The sequence below is a fragment of the Adiantum capillus-veneris genome, chromosome 2, assembly GCF_014529385.1.
Source record: "Adiantum capillus-veneris isolate H3 chromosome 2, ASM1452938v2, whole genome shotgun sequence".
NCBI lineage: Eukaryota > Viridiplantae > Streptophyta > Polypodiopsida > Polypodiales > Pteridaceae > Adiantum > Adiantum capillus-veneris.
Window position 1 is genome coordinate 135,763,221 of NC_140932.1, and position 27,587 is coordinate 135,790,807.

The window sequence follows — 27,587 nt, forward strand, 5'->3', positions numbered from 1 at the left end:
TGGCAGTATCATTCTCATAAATTAAAAAACCTTCTTTTTGGCTAAAAGATAACGGAACTAAACAAATGCACAAGCTTTGTGTGGCAAGAGTGTTCATAAAATAGTAGAACCCTAGTCTTCAGCTCAAGAGAAAACTATGAATTCTCGGACAAGAGCTCGATTTTGTTGTAGAATGTTTCCAGAGAGTACAGATATGCTTCAAATTAGCGCATGAAAACCATACAACCATCCTGCCAAGCAAAGACCATAATATGTGCAATTCTTGTTACAATGATGCAGATCCAGGGGCTGCTCAAACCAGCTATGAAGTAAGACCCTTGGGTGTCAAAATTTTCTTGTAGAGCACAGCTATAAAGTAAGACCGTTGGTGCGGAAAGTCTCTTGAAAAAGAACACCCTCGTGTACCCACCGCAGCTAGCTTCTGCCACCCTGTAAACAAGGTTACCGGTCACGTTGGCATTGTAAACCAAAAAACAAAAAGAAAGGACCCATGTGAGGCTATTAAATGAAATAGCCCATTTTCAAACTAAAATCTCAATGCTTCAGATGCAAAAGTCAATGTATGCCTATCTCTTTTCTTCACTACCACTTGTTTCAGAAAGCCAAACAGGAAAGAGCTCATTAGCTACTTTGAACTCCTGCATATATTTGCTAAATATGTCAATAACTTGCAACCACCTTCTTTGGTGGTGTTCCTGTCCTAGCTCCACTTGCCCTGCCAATGCCCATTCTGCCTTTCCTTTCGGCTGGCTTCAGAATCTGGAACGAACACATTAGGGACTCGTCCACGCTCATCATGGCACCCGCATTGTCGAACTCCCCACAATAATTTGGGGCAGAAAAGATGGTCACCAGAGACCTGTTTGCAAAGAACTCGTACCCTTCTTCAACCACCTATAAACAAAATCACGTCCATTAGCATTGCTGATAGTGACTTCCATATTATCAAGGACTAGCGAGCCCTAGAATATTTGTGTACACCTGATGAGCCCGGCAAATTAAATCCAAATCATGCACCCGCAGAAATTCAGCTACTTTATCTGTTCCAAATGTGTGTGAAACACCTCTATCATTATCCCCCCAGCCAATGATGTCCTTCTCCGGATCCGACCAAAGCAAATCGCACAAAAGCCCCGATTCTGGAATGTCAGTCGGTCGTCCAATGCTTCGAACTTGATCTAAATTCTTCAGATCTGGAGAAAGTCCTCCATGCATACAGAAAATCTTGTCATCAATAAGAGCAGCCACTGGCAAGCAATTGAAACAGTCGGTGAATGTCTTCCAGAGGCGAACATTGAACCGCCTCTTGCACTCGTCATAGAAGCCATAAATACGATTGATTGACGCACACTCATGGTTGCCTCTGAGCAAGAAGAAATTTTCTGGGTACTTTATCTTGTAAGCAAGCATGAGACATATAGTCTCTAGACTCTGTTTTCCACGATCAACATAGTCCCCCAAGAACAAGTAATTTGCATGTGGTGGAAAACCACCATATTCGAAAAGCCTGAGTAGATCAGAATATTGACCATGAATGTCACCTGCCCATATTTACTGACATCACATGTTCAGATGCGTCATCAAAAGAAATCAGGAAAACAAAAGAGAGCACACACAAACAAACAGTAGTACAACATTCAAGAGTAGACCCTTCACAAGAAAGTGAGCAAAACTTTTGGAGCACTCTTATACAACATTCTTTTTAGGACAACTAAAGAGAAACTTTTACAAATTTTCCTTTGCAAATAGCTTCAATCTCTTCCCTATCACTTCCATACTGACCCACCCTGTAAAATCACATCAGATATAAGAAAAGTGACTGATAGGATTTTCTCCGCTTCTTAACAGCGAGCATTCTGACAAAACACATTTAACTGGATTGTGCAAGCGAAAAGATGCATATTGCAGATTAGCTAAACAACCCTAAAGACCATTGGAGATTAGCTAGACAACTTATCACGCTTGTAACATGCAGATAAGGTATCAATGACCTCAAAACAAATTAGAATCTGGCAAGGTCGACAATAGGGTTCCTAGACAAAGCTACCATGGCAGGGACACTTATCAAGTCAGTAATCAATCCAACTGAAGGAGTCCAAAAGTATAAGACCGTCCATCAGAACGGTCAGGTCAGAACACCTTCCATCAGAGCAGTACTGAGCAGGAGTCCACCGTCAGAGAGAGTATCAAAAGATGTGCTAGTCCTGTGAGGTATCACAAGTGGGATAGCTTGAACTGTGGCTCTTTTCTAGGAAGTTTTGGCAGATTCTTCAAAGACCTTTCCGTCTGCATTATGTGTAAACGATCCTTGCATGTGCCATGAGTTGTCTAATGGCAAACACTTTGCCAATACAATATTCTCAAAGAGGAAAAGATGGAGCGGATGGACGGGCGTGGCTGAAAAACAGCGGCAACACATGCAAAACCTCTCATCTTCAATGATGGAGAGTAGCAACCTCCAAATCTGACACACCCGCACAAAAACGCACAGGCAGAGAGAGAGAACTAGCAAGAGAGAAAAGCGCTAGCAGATGAGAGACACTGACTGAGAGTATGACCCGTGATTTTGGCTCTATACATTGGTGGTATGACACGATGTTATAGCTGTGTCCTATACATACGATTCCTGCCACATTGCTCGACTTCCCCGGACACCCTATGACTAAGAAACATAGGGGCTGAACTTAGAAGAAATAGAAAATAAGCCCCTAGGTAATGGCACGAGGCATCACGGAAGAGATCTCTACATACTAGCATAGTGGTCTCGTACGGTCCCGTACGTTTTGTACACGTACGATGATGTGCGGTACTAAACGAACTAAAATATATTAAGATGTACGACGACGTTACGTACGTTCAAAATAAAAAAACAAAGAATTCTTACATCTAAGGCTTAGGCCCTTGGGTTTAAACTTTACACTTAAAGAAACTTGACGTTATGAGATCTTCAATGGGAGCTTGAGAGGGAGAGACCCAATGGAGAGAAGATGGCGAGGCAAGACTCTAGTCTCTAGAGCTTGTCACTTGAAAGCTAGAACATGGAAGCATTGAGCATTGAGAGCTTGAGAGCAATGAGCATTGAGAGCTTGGAAGTGTTAGAGAAAAAGATGGAGAGGCATTGCTTAAATAGGAAGAGGCTAGAGCATGAGAGAGAGAGCATGGATGATGACTCTTGATGAGAGAGGGAGAGCGTGGGGGAGAGGGAGAGCATAAGAGAAGTGGAGCCCTAGCACATAGAATCCAATGTTTGAATGTGGCTTAAGTGCTTGAATTGGCGCTCCAAAACGGCCCCAAAAGTTGCCCTCAATGGATTATGGCCCTTAGTCAACAGGCAAGAGCTGCCTATGGCTATAAACAGCCATTTAAAATTTTTTGGGCTGCTCAGTATAATCCACTCACAATTGTGAGTTTTGCTTTATTTTATTTTTTTTATTATTTTTTAAAAAAAAAACGTACTAAACGTACGGGACGGTACGTGACCTGCAGTACGGAACGAGACGTTCCGTATGTCGTACGAAAACTACCCTGCTACATAGAAAATCCTCTCTTCCAATCTTACACACAAAAGAGGTGTGTTCTCGGGTTCCTTCTCATAAATCAGCCCCGTCTATGATGTTTAAGGGCTGAAAACAAAGAAAAACAGCAGCTTGTCGCGATTGAAACACGCTCCATAAGCACTTCTTCGCGAGGGAACTTGCACACTGGGTGCTGGCGACATCTGGTACACTTGGGACAGCCATGGGCATCACCGGCAACGTCTTCTTTGTGGCTGAAATCTGCAGCAGCATCTCCTCCTTGCAAAAATTGGTCTTCCCTCTGGGAGAGGGCGTGTGATGCTTTTATAGCTCCCTAGCCACGGCAAAGATAGCAGAGCATTGCTGCCTACGTAAAGATCGTGCCCATTTTATTTTTTATTTTTATTTTTTGGCACTGTTCTGCCAGAAAGAGAGAGAGATCGAGAAAAAAAACGCTGGCTGATTTGTTGCTTTTGGGCGGCCGGCGTATTTTAGAAATAGTCTGAATCTGCCCAAAAACTCGATAAAACCTTATAAGTTAAAAACAATGCTTCCACAACACTTCCCAGGCGTCCCTGGATGCAATCACATGCACAGTTGCAATGCAGACATAGACTTCCTCGCGAGAAAGCATCTTCTTTCCCGAAAAGCAATCCCGCTTTCTCAGAAAGCATCTCTGAGAAAGCATCTATTTTTCCTCAAAGTTTCCTCTGAACCCATCTTCATTCAAGTGCTTGCTTTTCCTTGTGCACAATTCCAACATGGTTGGGAATTTCCTCTCGACTATGGATATTCCCTTTCCGACGCACCCGCCACCCACCTTGTGACGCATCAGGAATACACATCACCTAGTCCTTTCCTACCGAACGTACGGTACAATCTCCTTCACGATGCTCTATGTCACCCATCCTCGAGATGTCCGTTCCCGGATGGTCGGATACTTCTTTACAATGCTCTCTGTCACCCACTCGATGTGACGCATCAGAAGTACCCGTTCCTGGTGGCCTTACAGATATTCCCGTTCTCAGTGCTCCCGTCATTACTCTGAATGACGCACTAGGAATATTTTCTACTCGGATGTCTCCAGTGAGAAAAAAGCCTCTCACTTAAAATTCCAATAATTCATTTAGAATTATTTTTCCTAGTGTTCCAAGCGAGAAAACTCTCTCACTTATAAATCCAATAATTCATTTAGAATTATTTTTATGTCAAATAAAGCCAATTTAGCAACATCCCTCTCACTTATAAACAGTTGTTCTCAACTATAGAGGTCCAACTGAACTAGTCCTTTCTCAAAAGAGAACTTAAAAACTAAATTAAACAAAAATTCAATAATTCAGTATTTACCTTACCGGTTCATGTCGTTCCTCTAGTACCTCGAGGATATCCTTCACCAATCATCAAACTTACAAGCCATGTAAGAACTCGTCATTCACATCCTTCCACAACAGATCGGAAGTTTCCTTATCTTAGAGCAAAACCCGCTCACCAAATAATAGGATTTCAGTCCTTGGATTCCTCAAGCACAGGTCGTAGCCGTCGCTTATTCCTTCCCTCGTAAAGAGAGTGTTCATTCACTTGTGCAAAAAGCACTACCATAGCTTCCATTAATTGGTTTAAGCTTCAAGCTTAGCGAAAGCTTTTTACTCTGCTTGAAATCTCGGAAAGATTCCTTTCTTTTTGCCGTCCTACCCGCAATAGCAAGTAATTTGTTGAAGAACTACCGGATACCAGATCAATACTTGACCTTCCGGCTAGTTGAGCAAACCAATTCATCTCATAAAACAATGTTTCAATCTTGATCCTACTTTCATAAATACTCGAGAGTGATTGTCCTGGCTAGACACATGCATATCTCGTGCATAAAAGCAATACGCAATTTATGAGTTCCTCAAAGATTTTACTTTGATCAAAGACCTGCCCTCTCACTTAAAGTTTGAGGGTCTTCTATTCAAAAACTTAGGAGTTAGATTGAATTCCCTTACTCCAAACTTTCTCTGGATAGCAACGTATCCTTCGAGGAGAGGTAACAAAAATTCGTTGTTTCGCTGTTCCATGGTTCCCGTCCCACTGCGCGGATTAGATTTTATATAGACTAAGGTGTACACTTTCAGGTTTTATTGTTGACTCCACCATCTGCTGCAAAGTATCTTGCAGATGCGTCTACAAAATTCAGGCAAAAGTCCGTCGTTGAATTTCTTCATCTTTCCTTCCTTAGAGAGGTTCAAGAGTGGAGCTATCTTGGCAAGAGTGAACCACTACTTGCTTTGACTCGCTCATGTTTCTATTGGGAAAACCGATTCCAATCTTCTTGGATGCCTTCCTCAAAACGTCGAGGAAAAAAAAATTGCCAGAAAATTCAGCCTTGAATTGAATCCAAGTCTTGTTGTAAGTTCCTTGCAGAGCTTTGGTATACCACAAAGTATTTGCAATTCCCCTTGAGGTGTTTGGTCACATGCCTCACCTTCGACGCTTCTGAGAAATTGCCATTTGCAAAGGCAACTTCAAACTATCAAATTAAAGTGGTAGCTTTCGGGGCATCTTCCCTTCGTCAAAAGTATCAAACTCGACTGCCTTCTTCATATCCTTCCCGGAATGACGGGATTTCTTGGCTATGGTTCTGGATTGGTTTTCTTGGATATTTTCTGAGTTCTGAAGTATCTTGAGCATTCCGCTCCTCGGATTCTCTAGATTCTTAAGCATCATGCTCTTGTCGCCTTCTCAGAGAATCCCAAGACTTGTGTCAACTTCTTGCAAAGAGAATATTTTTAAGAACTCTACGAGCTTTTTCCTGCAAGACTTAGGGTCCTACCTGCTAATTTCTCTCTTGGATTATCATGGCTTCTTCCCGTATCTTCCCAGAGTTGTCCTCCTTTACACAGAAAGAGAGGATCCCATGCTCTGATACCCCTGTCACAAACGGGAGCGCATAGCAATATAGAATATACTCGGGTAGATAGAATTTATCACTTAATACTGAAGCCAAAGCATATAGAGAGAAATAGAGAGAGAGAGAGAGATAGACAGTGAGAAGATCGACACAGTACTGGTCCCCCCCCTCGTAATAGTATCTTTATTACTGAGGAGAAGTCTATACAAGCACTTGAACCGACCGTATTACCACGTTCGTTCTAGAATAAAAATTCTTGGTTCCTGGAAGCCTCGACTTCCTATTCCTAGGGCAAAACCCTATTCCAAGGAACTTTCGTTCCTTATTCCAAATCCTCAAGAATCAAGGTTCTCGCCTCTGGATGTCACCTTCCAGACTCGGGGGATGGCATCCATGCAACTCTTTTCCAACTCTGTTTCCAGAGTCCTCTTCCTACAGAATAACTCTGCTTTCCCGGACATGGAGTCCTTCCCTTGGGAATTTCAACTTCCGAATCACATCTTGAGAGTCTACCACTCTCGGATCCGTGGATCTACTTCCCAAACTCAGGTACGAAACCCTTGAGCTGATCTGGCTCTAATTCCTCAGAGAGCTTTCTCCTGCAGAGGCTCATGCCTTCCTCTGGTCCTACTCCCTCCTCCTACTCCCTCACTAAGAGGAAGTACACCTGCAAACAAATACTTAGAGATCATAACATGAAAATTGTTACCTTCAAAGTCTGGACGCTCGAAACACAACTCGGTTCTCGAAAAGCAATTCCCCGGAAGAGATCTCTACATAGAAAATCCTCTCTCCCAATTCTACACACAAAAGAGGTGTGTTCTCGGGTTCCTTCTCGTAAATCAGCCGCGTCTACGACGTTTATGGGCTGAACAGAGAAAAACAGCAGCTTGTCGTGATGGAAACACGCTCCATAAGCACTTCTTCACGAGGGAACTCGCGCACTGGGTCATGGCGACATCTGGTACACTTGGGACAGCCATGGGCATCACCGGCAACGTCTTCTTTGCGGTTGAAATCTGCAGCAGCATCTCCTTGCAAAAACTGGTCTTCCCTCTGGGAGGGGGCGTGTGATGCTTTTATAGCTCCCTAGCCACGGCAAAGATAGCAAAGCACTGCTGCCCGGGTAGAGACCGCAGCTGGGTTTTTTTTTTTTCTTTTGGCACTATTCTACCAGAAAGAGAGAGAGAGAGAGAGAGAGAAAAAAAAACGTTGGCTGATCTGTTGCTTAATTTATTACTTATTAAGTCGGCGGCCGGCGTATTTTAGAAATAGTATAAATCTGCTCAAAAACTCAATAAAACCTCATAAGTTAAAAACAATGCTTTCATAGCACTTCCCATGCATCCCTGGATGCAATCACATGCACAGTTGCAATGCAGACATAGACTAACTCGCGGGAAAGCATCTGCTTTCCCAAAAAGTAATTCCCCTTTCTCAAAAAGCATTTGTTTTTCCTCGAAGTTTCCTCATAACCCATCTTCATTCAAGTGCTTGCTTTTCCTTGTACACAATTCTAACACAATTCGGAATTTCCTCTCGACTATGGATATTCCCTTTCCAATGCACCCGCCACCCACCTTGTGACGCATCAGGACTACCCATCACCTAGTCCTTTCCTACCGAACTTACGGTACAATCTCCTTCGCGATGCTCTATGTCACCCATCCTTTGACGCATCAGAGATGTCTGTTCCCGAATGGTCGGATACTTCTTTCCGATGCTCCCAGTCACCCATCCGATGTGACGCATCAGAATTACCCGTTCTTGGTCCCGTTCTCAGTGCTCCCGTCATTACTCTGAATCACGCACTAGGAATATTCTGTACTCCGATGTCTCCAATGAGAAAAACCCTCTCACTTAAAATTCCAATAATTCAATTAGAATTATTTTTCCTAGTGTTCCAAGCGAGAAAACCCTCTCACTTACAAATCCAATAATTCATTTAGAATTATTTTTCTGTCAGATAAAGCCAATTTAGCAACACCGATGTTTGGTGGTACACATGCAGACAGGTTGTCAAATGAGGTAACTTAAATTTGTTTATGTTCCAAATATATAAATAAAGGGACAGCGCTACAGATATGTGGGGGCGTACCGATGACTCTTCATGAGTCTTTTCGAGGGGATGTCCCTCTTCGAGTTCAATCTTGCATCCCTTCACGCGAAAGGGTACGGTGCTAGCAGCCTGCCCCCACTTTTCTCCTGTGCTCGCACCCCTTCCCAAGAGGCATGACCTTTGGCGCTCCTTTTCTACACTGCTGGCTGTATTGAAGCATCACCTGCTGATGAAACGTCAACTGCTGTACCTGTTGGCTGAAGCATCAACTAATTCCAGCCTGAAGCGTCACAAAAAAGCACCCACCCTAAAGCATCAGATGAAATGTCAACTTCTTTCGCTGGTTTTACGTGAGTAGCACGCAGCATACGTAATTAAAATCCAGGCCCGATTTTCACATTAAAATCTGACCGCCCCTATTTTCACATTAAAATCTGACCGCCTAGCACCATATTATTAAACCCAATGTGAAGCACCTCTTGAGTACACCTCTTGGCCAATTTACACTTCCGTAAAAAACCCACCAGCTCAAAATGAATTCCAGCGTTCGTATACAGCCAGAGCCACACTCTCCCACTCTCACGCACTGGCCTTGTGTGCACTTTGCACGCACGGGACGTTTCGCTGTCATGGCCGACGACGACTTCCATGTTCCGATCCCTTTTCTCTTCTACATAGACAAGATTCCCGATGAAATTCTGCCGGAACACAAAGTGATCATTATACCTGATACTCCGGAACCCGAAGATACTGTCATTACCAATTCCCTGACTCCAAAGCCGACAACTATTCCACACACACTTTCTGCTCTCGGAGCGCCAGTCCCAGAACCTGTTCTCGAACAATAACCTGCACCTACTCGAGTTCCCTTTGAGGAGTAACCATGCCGACTTCTCAAGACGGAGAAGGTCAATCAGATGATGTGCTTACTCTTATCAAGGAGCAGATGGCCACACTTTCCACGAGCCTCGCATCACTTCACACCCGCTAAGAAAGCTGAAGATTCACAAAGATTCTGGTTCTTGTGTGACAACCAACAAGCTCATAACCCCTTCTTTGGCCGTGATCCAGGCTGAAATAGTTGCCTATCACTGCCCTTGCAAAACGAAGTCTTTGTCTCTGAACAGATACCAAATACAGTGGTGAATGATAATTCTTCAAACTTGAAGACTTCAATCCTTACCTTCAACGGTGCAAAGGGATAAAACAAATACAGACTCTTTAGCACGACTTCAGTCGCTGCAATTGTATCTTTGGACACAACTTGTTTTATTGATAAACCTTTACAGATGGATATACCTCCAAATACTACTCTGTCTCAGTCTACGACATCCCTTCAAGAGGATTTTATTCTTTTAAACAAATCAATGGAATACCTTGCCGATTTCCAACCGGTGGTCCTCACTCAACAGAAACTCAAGTCAATTTACTGATAGTTTCACTTGAAGCAGATAAAGATTTAATCTTTTCTTAAACAAAGCTCGAAGTTACAAATGACTTTGACAAAAGCACTAATCAAGTTGCAGATGTGATACTGATACTTTTGACAAAAATGAGACAAGTTGCAGATATGATCAATTTTCAGTTTGGCAAAATAGTTATGGTCAATAACAGTGCCATGACATGGGACTTAACAGTAAGAGCTTTGGATGCAGAAGAAGCAAGCAGAAATATATTTTCCTTCTCTCAAAATTCCTATAACTACCCCTGGGTTTTATTTTAAATGGGAGGGTTGTGACGTATTCTGTCTTTGTATTACCTTCTTCACTTGATTCTTTTGCAGATACGAAGACATATCAAATCAGAGACTCCTACTCTCGAAAGGATGTGTCTTTTTGCCCAAGAGTCACACCTGTTCGAAGAATAGCCATGCCTCTTCAACGAATGGCTGCACCCTTACGCCGAAAGGTCACAACTCTAAATCAGCAGGACACGACTATTGGCCTAAAGTCATGTCTCTTGACATATGGTCATGTCTTTTCATCGTGTCTCTTCAGTTTCTATATAAGAACACTCTTGTAACAGATTTCAATCAATCAACACACATTCAGTCTCTTGAGTCTTTGTCTCTAGTTCTAGTTCTAGTTCTAGTTCAGTTTCAGTTTTTATCTGAGTTCTGTTATGAATAAACACAGATAGTAAGAGTGTTCTTCACAATCACACACTTAGTTCACATTGAACACCGTGTTTCAATCATTCAATCTAGCCATCTCATTTCATACAGAAGTCTTGATACACCTAGATCATTGTGCACTATCCAGTCATCTCATCTAGATAGACATCTTGATGGACTAGAACCTTATTCAATTCACATTCAATTCACTTAGCCATCATATCCAGATCTCGTTGATCTATAACAAATGTCTAGATGCACTAAGTTCAAATCATTCATCAGACAAAAGGTTGCAGACATTTCATCTTTCTCTACATGTCTTTAACAATACACACATGAAAGAGCACATGTGTTCATCATTGCTTGGGTATACAATTTAAGCAGTGTGATGGTGGTATTGCCTTCTGTCAGAAAAGTTACATAGAGACATTGATATGTAAGTTTGGACTTGAGGATTGCAAACCTATTGCCACTCCCATGGAAACAGGTTTGAAATTGAGTCTTCATGATGCTGGTGATCCTGCAGATGTCACCCTTCACCAAAATGTTGTTGGATGTTGTAACAGACTTGGACACTCCAAGTCGAGAATCTACCGCGACACCACAATAAATCACTTCAAAACAGTTCACAGTTCACAATTGATTCAACACTCGCCCGGCGGAGTTCCGTGCCTAAAGATATTGGCCCAAAGATATTGGCGCCCCTTTCGGTATTTCTTTTTGTATTAATCTGCAACTCAAAGTACAAGCGAGTGGGAGGCTCACTCTCAAACTCTACGTCCAGATGCTCAGCAAAGTGGGAGGCCTGCCCACTTATTTAAAGGTTACAAGGGATGCTAAAAAGCAGAGCCCAAAAGCTTTCAAAATCAAAAGCCTTTAAAGCAAGGCCCTCTCTCTCTCTCTCTCTTGCATAAAATAAAGTAGGCCATTGCGTAGCTTTTTCTCACGCATTGCGTAGCCAAAACTTGTCCCCCATGCATCTGCTTTTCCGTACGTTACCACGTGGGCATCTCCGTACACTATGCCACAAAATCCGGCTGGGTCCGTACGTTGCCTGCCACGTGAGTACTACAGCGGGGTGTGTGTTGTTACCATATACATGTGGTAGTGATGTGTGTGAACACACTAGGACCACCAGGGCATTTTTTCCCTCTTTAGGAGGTTTTTTCCCCGTGCATTGTATATACGCCCATCACTCTAGGGCTCTCTATCTTTTCCATTGCACACTAAGTTATACACTCTCTATTGTGTGCCTTGAGCTTCCTTCGTCTTCTCCAAGCTGTGTGTTTCTCTGCAACCCTAATTCCAACCAACAATTGGTATCAGAGCAGGTCACGTCCTCCCGAGCTTAATCGCCAGCTGCTCCAGTACACGCCTGCTCACTTTCTCCGATTTCAGTGAGCTTTGGGAAACGTTCCCAGGTCAACAAATATTTTGGGTGAGCTCGAAGAGCTCGGTCTACTCAGAATTTTGATTTGGGCTCATTTCAGCCTCTGTTTCCACTACAGGCAGTACTGCACAGGCCATTTCGTCATTTTGTGCAAAATTTTTGTCAGTGCCGTTTTCTGCATAACAGGTGCCTTATAGTCTTCTACAGTTTGTGCTATATAGCACGTGTTGTTCCCGCTCCGTTTCTCCTATTTTCGGGCAGTTTTCACATCAGGTGCAACATTTACCATGGCTGACAACAACAACACAAATGTGTTCAAGATGTTTGCTGCTGAGGACAGGTTGGATGGGGACAACTACCCTATGTGGGCTTATATGATGCAACATTTGCTTGTGTCAAAAGGGCGTCTGGAACATTGTGCAGGGCATTGATGTACGTCCTGGTTCTGAGGATGTAGGCGATGTTGAGGATGTTGTAGGTCTTGCTGCAAGGATTGCAGCTGTTAGAGTTGTTTTGCCTACGGCAGAACAAGCTCGTTGGGATGTTAAGGATGCGCAGGCTCATGCATTGATTGCGTTGTCTGTGAAGCGCACCATTGTTCCTCACATCCGTTCAGCAAAATCTGCAAAACAGGCTTGGGATATTCTAGTAGGTCTTTATGCAAGCCGCAATGAGGCTAAAATTGCTTTGCTGCGTAAAGAGCTGGAGTCAAAGATTATTCATGAGGAAGATGATATGGACACATTCCTTGCTAGTGTCAAGGATATCAATGAGCAACTTATTTCTGCAGGTGAAGTCATTTCAGACAGTTCCCTTGTGCAGACTGTTCTTGATGCCTTACCAGATTCCTACCAGACTTTTGCTAGTACTTGGAGACTGATGACCCAAGGAAATCCTGAAGTTGTCAAGTTTGATGCATTATGCACATTGCTGTTGCAAGAGTCACTTTCTAGAAAAAACAGGACTAGACAGCGTGCAGTTGAACGGGCTTTTATTGCTTTTCAAAGAAAGGGTGGTAATAGCAATGCAGCCACTTCTTATGGTTCTGCTACGAGTGGCAAAACTTCTGTTCCTAATGCTTCTGCTGGCAACACTTCGTCTAGCAATTCTGGTGATAAGGGCAAAAAGAAGATGTGTTGCCATTATTGTAAAGCTAATGATCACTTGATCAAGTCATGTCCTAGGTTGAAGGCCAAAGAGGCTAAGAAGAAAGAGGGTGGTTCCACTGCAAATGCTGGTTCCACTACAAATGCAGCCATTGTTGAGTCTTCTGTGAAAGGAGACTGTGATGCTGATGTCGATGCAGAATGGGCTTTTAGCGCAGAGTGCACTTACAATCCTGCTGTACATGATGCATGCTTGTCAGTTGCTGCAGATTCACATGTGTGGTATTTTGACAGTGGTGCTACAAAGCACGTTACCTCACATCGTGAATTGTTTACCTCTCTCGAGTCTGTCCCCCATGGGAATTCAGTCACTTGTGCCAACAATGCCTCTTATCCAGTTCAGGGAGTTGGAAAGATTGTGCTTACTGCTACTAATGGCAGTTCTTTCACACTTGTTGATGCACTTTATGTACCCGGGATCAAGAAGAATCTCTTGTCTGTATCCGCACTTGCTAGACTTGGACTTGTAGTCAAATTTGTGGATGACAGATGTACAGTTCATGATCTTAGTTTTGGTGATGAAATTGTTGCATCTGCCTTTTGAACCGTGGGCAGTATAAGCTCACTTTGTATGACAAGTGTGTAGTCCCAGTGTGACATGAAACGTTTCGTGGTTTCGATCGTTTCGAGGTTTCGAGGTTTTGAAACGTTTCGTTTCATAGCGTCAAAAACATGAAACGGGTTTCATAAACGACATTAAATTATATATTAATAAAATATGATAAATACGTATACAATGTAGCACACATGACTCTAGACTTTAATGTACACAAGAGAGAGAGAGAGAGACGTGCTCACTGCTCAGTGATCACTGCTTAGAAGCGACTTCAAGCGAGCACGATCAAAGAGATGTTCAGTATTGATGAAAGTTAAAACACAGCCACTAGTTTCATGAATCATAACTGATGCATCATTGATTCATTTAGCAAAGTACTTCTATTGAACAAAGTTCAAACTTAATTCAATGTCACAAACCATAAGTTTTAGGGACCACAATCATCTGTTAACTGGAGCTAAACCTCAAAAAAAAAAAAAAAAACCCAATTTTAAACGTTTCATAAAAAATGCGTGTCCGTTTCATGTGTTTCGGCAAAACGTTTCATAGGTTTCGGGGTTTCGAGGTTTCATCTGCATGAAACGCGTTTTTATGTCACACTGGTGTGCACAAAATTTTGCAAATGCTGTTGCAGATTCAAGGGCTATTTCAGATGCAAAACTTTGGCATGCACGTTTTGGTCATCTGAATTTTGTCAGTTTGCTGCGTTTGTAGAAATCTGATATGGTTGCTTCTTTGCCACCTCTTGAAGCACCTATCAAACATGTTTGTGAAGGCTGTATTTTGGGTAAGATGCAGCGTTCTAAGTTTCCAAAGGATGGTTCAGTTCGGGCCACATGCAAGTTGCAACTTGTGCATAGTGATGTTTGTGGGCCCATGCAAACTCCGTCCTTGGGCAATTACCTGTACTTCGTGACTTTCATTGATGATTACTCCAGGCATGCATGGGTATTTCCGCTTAAAGCGAAGTCCGAAGTTTTTTTGTGCTTCAAACAATTTCTGGCTATGGCTGAAAATGTCTCGAAATGTACTATGGGCACCCTCCGTTCCGATCGAGGGGGGGAGTATATGTCTCATGAATTTAATGCATTTCTGGCTAGTCGTGGGATAAAACACCAATGTACAGTGCCTTATACGCCTCAGCAAAATGGTGTTGCTGAGAGGAAAAACAGGTCACTGACTGAAATGGCACGATGTATGGTCAAAAGTCAAGCTTTGCCGCATTCTTTTTGGCTTGAGGCCATCATGTGTGCCACTTATGTACTTAACAGGTGTCCTACGAAAGCTTTGCAGTCTATTACTCAATATGAAGCATGGCATGATAGAAAGCCTTCTATTGAGCACATGCGTGTTTTTGGCTGTTTGGCATATGCTTTGGTGCCACAAGTGCAGCGCAGAAAATTGGATGATAAGGCTGTCAAATGTATTTTTGTTGGTTACAGTGCTGAAAGCAAAGGTTACAGGTTGTATCATCCACAAACAAAACGTATTCTGGTTTCTCGGGATGTAGTGTTTGTGGAAGATTTTGTTCAGCCCTTGCTGTCATGTACTAGAGACAGTAATGTAAGCTCACAGGACATTTATGACACTTTGTTGCCTCTTTTCAGTGGTGGAAATACGACTGTAAGTTCCAATGAGGCAAATGTACAGCCTATGGGGGTTTCTGAAAATGTTACGGATCAGCCTATTACTGATGCAGATGTACATGATGTACTTGATGAGGAAAGGGCTGAAAATGAGCAGGCTAGAGGTATGCCAAAATGGCTGGTACACACTTTGCGTGACAGTAAATTGGATGCACCTTTGTCTAGTCGTACTCGTTCAGGCTCTCGCCATGCATCTTATGCATCAGATTGTTATGCTTTGGCTGTGTCTAGCTTACATGATGTTGAGGAGCCTCTGTCTTTTGATGAAGCACAGAATTCAGAAAATTGGATGGCTACCATGCAATCAGAATATGATGCACTTTTAGAAAATGACACATGGACTTTATGTGATTTGCCTCCTGGCAAAAAGGCCATTGGTACGAAGTGGGTTTACAAGTTGAAACGCAAGCCGGATGGTGAGATTGATCGCCATAAGGCTCGACTTGTTGCAAAGGGTTATGCACAGCAAAAAGGCATTGATTATGAAGAGACTTTTGCTCCCACTTGTCGTATGACTACTGTGCGTTTTCTATGTGCATTGGCAGCTCATTTTGGTTGGGATGTACATCAATCAGACATTGTTACTGCTTTCTTGAATGGTGACATATTTGAGGAAGTTTATGTAACGCAGCCTCGCCGTTTTGTCATAAAAGGACAAGAGGACAAAGTGTGCAGATGTAAGAAGGCTTTGTATGGGTTGAAGCAATCTCCTCGTGCTTGGTATGAGAAAGCTGACACTCATTTGGTCAAACAAGGCTTTCGTAACAATCCAACAGAAAGCGCATTGTATGTACAGCGTGAGGGTGATGTACTTCTCATTGTGGTTCTTTATGTGGATGATTTGCTGATCACTGGACCAAATGAGAGACATATTGCTGAATTTAAGGCTGATTTGAATGCTACTTTCAAGATGAAAGATTTGGGGCTGTTGCATCATTATTTGGGTATACAGTTTAAGCAATGTGATGGTGGTATTGCCTTGTGTCAAAAAAGTTACATAGAGGCAATGCTATGTAAGTTTAAACTTGAGGATTGCAAACCTAATGCCACTCCCATGGAAACAGGTTTGAAGTTGAGTCTACATGATGCTGGTGATCCCGCTGATGTCACTCTTTACCAAACTGCTGTTGGCTGCCTCATTTATGTATGCAACACGAGGCCAGATATTCAGTTTGCAGTCTCACAAGTCAGCAGATTTATGCATAGCCCAGGGTCTAAGCATTGGCATGTTGTCAAGAGGATTTTCCACTACCTTAGTGGCACTTTACATCTTGGCTTGTTTTATCCCAAGCGGGGATCATTGCCGCCAGACTAACATGCTTTTTCGGACTCAGATTGGGCTGGTTGTTTTGACACGAGAGTGTCCACAAGTGGTTTTTGTTTCATGTTTGGCAGTTCATGTATATCATGGTTGAGCAAGAAGCAACCTGCTGTGGCCACTTCGAGTTGTGAGGCTGAGTACAGGGCAGTCTTCACAGCTACGGTTGAGAGTGTATGGCTCAGACACCTTATGGCTGATTTGGGTGTTGGACAGGACACTGCCAACACTATCTACACTGACAGTCAGAGCGCATTGGCAGTTGCGAGGAACCCAGTTTTTCATGCTCGCACAAAGCACATTAAGGTGCATTACCACTATGTCAGGGAGAGGCTCTCAGCAGGAGAGATCAACTTGGTTTATGTGCCAACACAGGACAACCTTGCAGATCTTTTCACAAAGGCATTGTCCCGTGAGAAGCTTGAAGCTTTCCGCAAAGCTTTGGGCTTACTCCCCTTTGTGAACTGATCATGTCCTCAAGGCATGGCACTTCCCTTTACTCATGTGCCAGCTCTCGTTCACCGCATCACTCCAGGGGGGATTTGTTACCATATACATGTGGTAGTGATGTGTGTGAACACACTAGGACCACCGGGGCATTTTTTCCCACTTTAGGAGGTTTTTTCCCCCGTGCATTGTATATACGTCCATCACTCTAGGGCTATCTATCTTTTCCATTGCACACTAAGTTATACACTCTCTATTGTGTGCCTTGAGCTTCCTTCGTCTTCTCCAAGCTGTGTGTGTTTCTCTGCAACCCTAATTCCAACATGTGTGTGTTGGACTGTTTTCAGAAGAAGGCCAAGACAACCACGTCATCATTACAGCAGGGGAGGGCGGGTATCTGTGTACCGGGTAGCAGCCATGTCACCAATTTGTGACATACCCCCCTCTTGAAAGCATTGTAATCGCCCTCGATTACGCCTGCAAAACAGACAGAAGCCATAAACTGTCTTAGCAGACACTGACTGTTAATACCGACGCACTAGGAACACACATCTAGTACATGTACCAATCGACAGTCACATCACAGGACATCACTTGACATCACATGACAAATTACATTCAACATTCATTCGGATCTCAGACCAATGCAACCATGTCTATCGAGATCATTCAGACCAAAATGCTGCAGTCATTTCGTCTATCAATTCCTGCACTTAAACAAGTCAAGAACAAATCATTTTCATATTTTCTGGAATTCCATTTCATAAAGTCATACAACAGAATACTGTCACCTCTCAGTATCCTTGAAGCTCAAAGAGACATCAGTGACTCTAGTATTCAAAAAAAACTCGAGGCATCTGTTTACAAAGGAGCGAAGTACGGTTGCATTGTCAGGGGTATTTGGGACATGAGGACTTCTACATAATGCCTTTGAAAGGTTGTGATGTTCACTTGGGAATTCCCTGGTACCACAAGAACAACGTCGTGGTCAACTATCAGGCAAGGAAAGCGATTTTGACCACAGAAAAGGGCAAAACCATTGTACTCAATGTAAAACTTAAGGGCGAGTCTGTCCCTATTGTATCGGCTTCCGCCATTTCAAAATTGATGAAATCCGATCTATTTGCTCGATCTTTTTGAAAGAGTTGAGTGATGAGAATAGAACAAATATGTCTGAACTTGATAAAGAACGCAAAGATTTTCTCCACACTCATGCCGATTGCTTCTCAGAGGGCCTGCTAGGCGAGTTACCACCCGCTCGTCCTGAAGATCATACCATTGATCTGATACCTGGAAGCACACCACCGAACCGGCCACCTTACCGTGTGAGCCGAGCCCAGACCGAAGAAATTATGAACCAAGTGAAAGACCTCTTGGAAAAGGGTCTTGTCCAGCCTAGTACTTCACCGTGCTGCTCTCCAATGTTGTTGGTTTTAAAGAAAGACGGATCATGGAGAATGTGCATCAATTATAGAGCACTCAACAAAATCACCATCGAGAACAGATTTCCGATTCCTAGAATGATCGACTTCAGGGATCCTCGTGCTTTAGCAGAATCGACTTGAAAATTTGATATCATCAGATCCGAATCTAGCCGGGAGATGTCTACGGTGATGCCTTTTGGCTTAACCAATGCTCCTGCGACATTTAACCGGATGATGGACAGGATTTTTCGAGAGTACATACTATTTGTTGGCACTTTCTTTGACGACATCATTGTTTTCTCCAAGGATGAGGCAGAACATAGAGTACATATGCTTCAAGTCTTTCAGGCATTACGAGATCACGAGTAAGTGATTAATGCGAAGAAAAGTGAATTTTTCTTACCAGAGATACACGTTTTGGGACACATTGTCTCAGCAGAGGAGTGCAAATGGATCCGGCCAAGATAGAGACTATCCGTGATTGGCCCGTTTTGAAGAATGTCCATGAAGTTAGAAGCTTCTTGGGATTGTGTTCGTACTACAGGCGGTTCATTAGAAAGTTTGCAGAGGTTGCTTCCCCTTTGCATATCTTCACACAGAAAGGAGTCCCTTTCTCGTAGGGACCCACAAAGGTGACTACCTTTCAGGCTTTGAAAGAGAAATTGACTACGGGACCAGTTTTGACTTTGTCGCACTTGCACAAGTTATTTGAAGTATATTGTGATGCTTGTGGTCGTAGTCTGGTGCAGTCTTAATCCAAGAAGGCCATGTCATTGCTTACGAGAGCCGATTGTTCTCAAGGCCAGAATTGACAGCAAAGATTTATGAGAAAGAGCTTTTGGCGGTTATCCATGCTCTTACTCAATGGCGGCACTACCTACTCGGAGCGGATTTTACTGTCTTTACAGACCATCAGAGTTTACGCTACTTCTTGTCACAGAAGCAGCTATCGGAAAAGCAAATGCGGTGGGCGAACATCTTGTCACAGTTTCACTTCCAGATTGTCCATGTGCAAGGACAAAAGAATTTGGTGGCGGATGCTTTGTCTCGGAAGCCGTTGGTTCTGGCTATTTCCCGATTCATCATAGAAGCTTCGAGGATATGGTCGATCAATATGCCACAGATACAGATTTTGCAGACATTTTCACACGGATACGGGATGGGGAGACAGTAGCGGGATATTCCATTCGGGATGGCTACTTGATGAGGAAAACCATGTTGTGCGTTACACAGCCATTGAGGGAAAAGGTCATGACCGAATTCCATTGCCCGCCTTTTACGGGTCACCACGGCATTGCTACCACCTTGAAAGGAATAGAGAGGTACTTCTTTTGGCCGAGGCTCAAGAAGGATGTGGATGAGTTTGTGGGTAGTTGCTTGGTATGCCAGAAGGTCAAGTTTGACAGACATAAAGCACAGGGATTGTTACAGCCTTTGCCCATACCCACCCGCCCCTGAGAAAGTATTACAATGGATTTCATTTTTTATCTCTTGAGAACATAGAGTAGTCACGATGGTATCTGGAATGTTATTGACAGATTTAGCAAGCAAGCTCATTTCTTTCCAGTGAAGAAAGCAGTCAAGCGGGATCATTTAGCGAGACTATTTGTGGCCCAGATCTTCAGATTACATAGCATGCCCGAGACGATTGTCTCCGACAGGGACCCAGATTCACGAGTTTGTTTTGGAAGGCAATTTGGGAGAACATTGGCACCCGGTTGCAGTTTTCGTCATCTTTCCACCCGCAAACTGACGGGCAATCTAAGATTGTCAATTTAGTGGTTTTAGATTTATTGAAGCCTTATATCTCGGATCAGAAGACTCAATGGGAAAAGTATCTACCTTTGGTGGAATTTGCCTACAACAACACGATACACTCTTCGACGGGGAAGGCGCCATTTGAGATTATTGAAGGTGTTGCGAAGGTTCCACCCTTCCTAAGCACGAAAGATAAGGATTTTGAAGGTGATGAGTACACGCGTGACTTGGACACGGCTTTTGCCAAGGTCCGCGAGGCTTTGCAGAAATCTCAAGAAGGACAGAAAAAGGCAGCAAATCGCCATCGTTGCGATTTGAAATTGAAGGAGAATGATTGGGTGCTCTTACGTTTTGAGAAGGCACGCCTGAGAAAGAAAAAGGGAAAGGAGAGGCTTTTTCCAAAGCTTAGTATGCGATACTACGGACCTTTCCAGATCTCCGAAAAGATCAATGATGTCTCCTTCCGACTGAAACTACATGACACATGGAGGATTCACAATGCTTTTCATGTCGGTCTCCTGAAGCCTTTTAAGGTGATGTACCCGAAATGAGGAGCCTGATGAGCAACCCGAAGTGGAAGAAAACGAGAAGATCCTTATTCCTGAACAGATATTGGCACATAAGGACAGAAAGAATAAGGGTAAAGTGAGAAGGCGGTTTTTGGTTAAATTCAAGAACTATTCTACATTGGATGCGAAGTGGATGGAGGAGGAGGACCTAGCAAATACCAGAGTTACCCGGAACGCGGAACTAGAACGGCGACGGGCCTCCCTGCGGAACGGGGGAACGGGAATGGGCCCGGAACGGGAACGGCGCGGAACGGCAGGCTAAAAAAACACCCAAATATTTTTTTTTTTAGCGTTATGTGTTTGAATACAAGTAGTATTAGAGTCCTTTGACTCTAATACCCACAAAAAACACGATTCGAAGACCATTTAACCTTATTATGACTTGATTGGGATGTGAGGCGCCCAGAGTACATAGCCAGATGAACAACATAGCCAGATGAACAACAATGAGCAAACACAATGCCCATAGTACATACACAATGCTCTCAAATAATTGCAAGAGTAGTAGTCAGAGATAACACTTTGGAATTAATTATGGCTAACATAGTAACAAGCCTCAAGGGCCGCCAGCGGCCAAGGTGCTACAAAAAAACCAAAGGGGGGCAAAGTTCAAACCAGACTTCAGTGACCACAATACCAAAAGACTGAAGGTGACAAATACCATAAAGATGCTAGTAGCTACAAATGGCAAAGAGGGCAAGGCTCAAGCAGCCATACAAAAAGGTGGATAAATGGCAAAGACTCAAGACTCAAGAGCCACTAGCCTGAGAGGCCTCCCAATCCGTAGTAGCCGGTTGTAAATCATGCACATCCTCCCATTCCTCATCATCGAGGTCTAGGTCCGGCTCGATCTCAGCCACAGATGAAGTACCTGGTGTTGGTGGATGTGCATCTCCACCCGCCTAAGAAGCCTCTTGCTCCATCTCCCACTGTGTAAAAGGATCTGTCTGTTTGTCTGTACTCTTGCAAAGCATTTTCAAATTTGCGCTGACGAAGACAAGATCATTAGCCTTCTCCACTCCAAGCCGATTCCTCTTCTTGGAAGCAATGTGGCTAAAGGTACTCCACAATTGCTCCAAGCATGAGGTGCTAACTGACTGGCTGAGAATACGGATCGCCAATCTCTGAAGCTCAGGGCCATCATAGCCATAGTCCTCCCACCAAAGCACTGAACCTATTTTCCTGCGATCAATCTGAGCATCTGGACTGCCAAATGACCCTCGCATCTCTCTGTACTGTCTCAGCTGATCTCTGACAATGCGTCGCCCATCTCTGTCTAGAACCATCTTGTTTAAGATCTCTGTAAATTGGTTCATGACTTCCCTATCTGTCTCTTGCCCTGCACCTTGGAACTCATGATCCACCATGTACGCTGCCCCGTGTAAAGGAGAGGCATATGAATTCCACCTCGAGCTGCAAAGCGCATGGATCTCCTCATATCGCTCTGCGTTCGGCTCAAGCTGTGCAAGCTGCTCAATCGTGCGGTCCATTGCCTCATAAATCTTGCCAATGCAAGGATCCATGCCATCCAGAACTCGAAGCAAATGAACCACCGGTTTTACGTGTGCATCTAGACTCTTGAGCTCCTTCCAGAACTCAAGATCCTCTGCCTTATCCTTGCACAAAATCCCTGCAACTGTCTTTGCATAGGGGGAGGTGGTGAACTCATCACTGATGAAGACCTGTCGGACCGCATTTTGACATTCAGACAGCCTGCGTACAAGAAGAAAGTTGAATGCGAAGCGGGTATCTGAATACTTTAGAAGCACTTTGCCGCCCGACCTCTTGAGGTACTCACTCCGAACCAAGTTGTGATTGTTGATGAAAGTAACCATCTTCACTGCATCAGCAATGACTGGAGCAATCCAGTCTAGCTTGCCGATGTCTTTCAGAAGGTTGTTCAAGCAGTGTGCCATGCAAAAGCACACTGTCACATGCGGATAGTGGCCCTCTATGATAGCTGCTGCTGCCCTGTTTGATGCCTCCCCATCTGTGACAAAGGCCACCACGTGTTGCTCACCGATGGTTTCTATGGCCGCTGTCCACTCTGCAGAGAGGACATCGGCGGACTTGCCACTCTCAGTGGCATCATGAGAGTGCACAAAGTACATCTCTCCACTGGAGTATGCGACGAGACCATGGATAGATCTCTTCCTTGTATCGCTCCACCCGTCAGCAATGAGGGAAACGCCATGTTTTGCCCAAAGACGCTGAATGTTGAGGGTTGCTTGCTCCACGATAGCCTTCTCTCGATCGAGCAAGGTGGTTCGGAGAGCCTCTGAAGATGGCGGCACATAGCCGGTGCCATACTCTCCTATCTGGTGCACCATGACTTTCCAATACTCCGACCTATTTCGATCAAACATAGAAGAGGTTAGTATCAAAAAAGTGGAAACGACGATAACAGAAGAAATGAGAGAGAAGATTGATGAATCATAAAACAATGTACATACCTCGCTGCGACAAATGGGATATGGTCGTGATAGAAGAATCGGGCCACGGCCGCATCCACCTCTTCTTTCTTCTTTGGGTCCCAAGAGGTGGTAAGGGTCTTTTGGCGACGAATTGGACCTTTTGAAGATGCACCAACACCTACACCGGGTAGAGAGGAAGAAGGGAAAATGAGGGTCTTTGGATCAATACCTTTGCGTGCTGGCTTGGCTTTATGGTTGAATTGCCGATCCTTTTCCTCGAGCTCCTTCCTCTTCTCGATGGTTACGTTGGCACAAAATTTCACCTCATGTCCCGGCACTCGAAGAAAGTGTGCCCTCACTTTGTCATGCCCCCCTTTCCGCGTGTAAGAGCATAGCTTGCATCCCCATGCACGAGAACCTCCCGCCGCCGACAAGGTGCCCTCCGAGGTCACTTCATCCCACCACGACCATTCCTTCGCCTTTTGAGTGTTGCCCGCATGAACGGAGGGGGTTGAACGAGAAGAAGAGGCCATGGATGATGGATTATCCGTGAAAGAGAGAGCTTGATCTTGAACTTTGAGAGAGAGAGAGAGGGATTGAGAGAGAGAGGCTTGCCGCTTGATTCCGTGAGAGCTTGAGCCTTGAGCCTTGAAAGTTGAGGGTTAGAACTTAGAAGTTAGCCCAAGAGAGAGAGAGGTTGAGAGCTTGAGCCTTGAGGCATGCCGCGGCGCCACACTATGGCTTAAGAGTTGAGAGCAAGCTAGGGAGAATGAGCTTGGCTTGAGAGTTGAGAGCAAGGCTCAAGCAAGGGAGAATGGGCCTTGAGGCTTGATGAGTGTGTGAAGAATGGGGGAGGAGGGGGGCATTATATACTTTTTTGACTGCTGAAAATGGCCGTTGGCTGCCTAACAGTCATTTTTTTCAATTTCAAAAACTGCCGTTTATGGCCGTTGGGGCCGTTCCGGTCCGTTCCGTCCCGTTCCAGCCCGTTCCGGTCGTTCCGTTCCGGTGACAGTTTCCGGCCGGAACGCCGTTCCGTTCCGACGCGTTCCAGAAAATCCCAAAAGGCCGGAACGCCGTTCCGGCGTTCCAAGGCCCGAAATGTCCGTTCCCTGGTAACTATGGCAAATACTCCTCAGATTGTGAAACTTTACCTTGAAGCTTTTGGTTTAGCATAGTCTACTCCAAATGGAACCCCAAATTCAGCTTGGCTGGAGATCTGGTGTAGTGGGTTTGCACAAGAGGGGAGTAAGTTTGCCAATGACAGTGTAATGGCTACGTCCCTACGGGTGCCGCTAGAACTGCCTCTGCAAGTGGTCCCATCCGATCGGGAGTGATCTCGACCTGTGCCGCCAATTCTCATGAAATGAAGTTGGCCTTGGCTCCTCCATCAAAGAAGACCAGGGCTGGTCTTTCACTTTGCCCCAAGCTGGGCAAAGTTCTATACTCTCGTCCATCGTGCTAGGGTCAGTACTCACGCAATCTGGAACCAGTCCTGTTTTCATCTTGCCTTTTCGTCCACATTCTTCAGCTGCTCTCGAACTCTCGGGCCTTTCATCGTTTCCTTGTCGTTTTGTTCTTTCTGTGACTTTTTAGGGCACTTCGCGGAGATATGCCCAGTTTCCCCGCATCCAAAGCACTTCCCCTCCTTGATGTAGAGAGCTCTCTCTTGAGGAGTCACTTTGGGTCGTGCATCCGTTTCTTTCTTTTCTGGGTTGATCTTCCTCTTTCTACTTTCATTTTTTGAAGTCTCTTCGGCCCTTTGCGTCATGAGTTCATCTGTTAAATAATGTGGGGCCATCATCTAGAGCCACTTTGGACCCTCAGATACAACAGACAGTTGGTGCCCAGGTCGTCATTTCGTTGGATCTACATTGAAGGTAACGTCATCATAGCATGAGTATCAAGGTACATATCTTGTACATCGTTTGTGCAAGTCAGAAGCAAATACCACTCCAGTTACAACATGGGGGGCTCTTGAGAGGGTTGATCAAGACCCAATCGCGGTGTGATGTTCTTCTCTCTCGCTATCCCCACCAACATAACCTTCAATTTCTCTCACCAAGGAAGTTTAGTAAGCAAAGACTCAAAGAACTAAGCAATGGTAGCACCACCAGGCAAGGAGGGAGTAGTTGGATTTACTATGACATCTGATATTCTATCGAGTTTATCATCCGTCGCACTTGACATCAAAAGTTAGTCAAGTTGCCATCTAATCTTTACATTGAAAATGCACCAATGGACAATGCCATCATATAAACCATGCTTCCTAAGGTAAAAACACTCAAAATCCTCTTTATGGTGAAATCTACAAAGTTTTCTACTCACTTTTCTACTAAATCCTATTCTCTATTCTTGATACGCACAATCTATAACCCTTGTTCCCATTCTGGCCCTTCAATTCCAAAGCCTTAATTCCGGGTGAATCGAGATTTTCTAACACCATACACAACAAGAGCCGGAATAAGCGTTAAAAATGCACAAGCAGGTCCTGGAATGTGTTATCGCCAAAAGTTGTGTAAGTCATGGGCACACAATCAATGATCAATGAGCTCGTGCAAAAGGAGTAGATAAAGTTAAAGATTGAGGGGGAGTAGACACAGCGAAGACCTAGGTGCTAAAGGCATAGACCCAGCGAAACACTTACAAAGATGAATCCAAGATCCACGTGATCATTAAATTAGTAAAGCAGCTACATATTTAGAGCCTTGACAAACGGCAGGCCCAAATGGCCATCGAAGAGTAACAAGCATACCTACAAGTGACTGCATTACAAGAGAAAGAAAGCTCCACCATCCCATTATGTGAACCCAATCCAATCCACTGGACACAACCCAAAGTACTCTCCAAGGACCAATACTAGTCTACCACCTTGACTGTCCCACCTAGTGAGCTTCGTGCTTACTCTAATGAAGACAAAATTCATTCCTTCCTAATTGCCATACTATCTAGATACTCCTTGAAAGTATATCTTCCAAATCTATATGGCCAAGTAGTAAGATAACACTAATGCAAGTTACAAATTCACTTGTCGTGTCGCAGCTAGATACTTGACTAGCTTTGTTTTGTGAATGGAAACCAGTGATGAAGCAATCACTAAAATCAGCGCTTACTTCTATGCAAGGAGGTGGCAAAGCCAACTTCTATAAATATTCATGCCGATAAGTGCTCCATTACGGGAGCAATCACTTCTACCAAGGACAGAGCAATTTAACATAAACCAACATTGGTAAATTTCCCTACACTAGTTGAATTTTTTATTTTAACCTAAAGTTGAACACCTTCCAAATAGATGTTTGCAATGATACAGGAGTACTGAATAGAAATAAGTTCAAGAAATTCGCAATAGCCAGTATACAAGTATGGAGATTGAATATTATATGCCTCTCAAAATTATGCAGTCTAAACTACTGTAGAGCTGTGGCTGGACTGATTTTTCATGTTGCAACTTAAGCCCCTAGATAATGAAGACAATGCGGTCCACATAAACCCCACAGAGGTACCTTTAATGCTTTCAACAGAACAAATAGCGACATGGACAATTGTGTCCACATTCAGAACATCCAAGAAGTCATCATTCACATGGGAGTCTGCTGGTTCTGTTTGTGTTAGACTGTATTTCACTGTAGCGTTGGCAATTGAAGCCGCACTGGACACAAGCCGATAGTCTATGGCCAGGGAAGCTGAAGTATGCTCAAGGTAGTTCAAGAATTCTTCTCAACAAAAAGCTCAAAAATGAGATCATAACGGTTAATTCTCCATCAACATGCATTTATCATCTCAAGGCTACCCACCCTAAGCCATCGCGTGCCCTTGCACACAAGAGTGACAAAAATTACCGCATATTTTAATCGGTGCTTCCAGCTCCAACAAGTTGGGCTGCTGCAGAAAAATCTCTTTGGAGTGCTGACAAAGCTGTTTGATCTCTGCTTCAGAGAGCTGCACAAGTTTTCCCGGTCTCCCAGACCGTACCTCCAGAAGCCTTGAGATAATGTTATCTACACTGGCAGGGTCCATGAAAAGACTCGCTTCAAGCTCCGTGGAGAGTCCTGCAAGAAGCGTTATAAAACTTCAATGAGAATGACAAGAGTCTCCCAAATGTGTGTGTCTGAAGGAATATCGATCTGAGCGACAAACCCACAAAGCATAGCAGGAGAAACGAGACCTCCGAAGCCCAAAGAGCGATGGTGGCTTCAATGTCTGAGGCTTTCCGACTTCCACTATCGAAAGCTGATTGCTCGTAGTAGAAGTAGACACATCGTGTGCGTGCATGTGAGGAAAGCGCACTAGGCGTATGGCATTGATATTTTGCCGGCGTTGTT

General features: G+C 44.0%; 1 protein-coding gene across 2 annotated transcripts; it reads right to left on the reverse strand.

Moving 5' to 3' along the window:
* On the reverse strand, positions 1 to 27,587 carry LOC147463697 (serine/threonine-protein phosphatase PP1 isozyme 2-like). Of its 2 annotated transcripts, none has more exons than XM_086490290.1 (5): positions 27,431 to 27,587; positions 27,105 to 27,314; positions 982 to 1,541; positions 679 to 894; positions 1 to 429 (listed from the first exon to the last, which is right to left on the reverse strand). In XM_086490290.1, the coding sequence occupies exons 2-5, from the start codon at positions 27,280 to 27,282 to the stop codon at positions 415 to 417; spliced, it is 969 nt and encodes a 322-aa protein (XP_086346416.1). In that variant the 5' UTR covers positions 27,283 to 27,314; positions 27,431 to 27,587; the 3' UTR covers positions 1 to 414. The 2 variants fall into 2 exon arrangements, with proteins under 2 accessions (XP_086346416.1, XP_086346422.1); XM_086490296.1 differs by having other exon boundaries at positions 27,407 to 27,562.

Bases quoted from the DNA above. Each gene is read 5' to 3' on its own strand.
- LOC147463697 (XM_086490290.1), bottom strand. From the start codon at position 27,282: ATGGACCCTGCCAGTGTAGATAACATTATCTCAAGGCTTCTGGAGGTA. The intron at 1,542-27,104 runs GTAATTTTTGTC...AAATATGGGCAG, and splicing joins AGCACCGATTAAAATATGCG to GTGACATTCATGGTCAATAT. The intron at 895-981 runs GTGTACACAAAT...TTTTGTTTATAG, and splicing joins TAATTTGCCGGGCTCATCAG to GTGGTTGAAGAAGGGTACGA.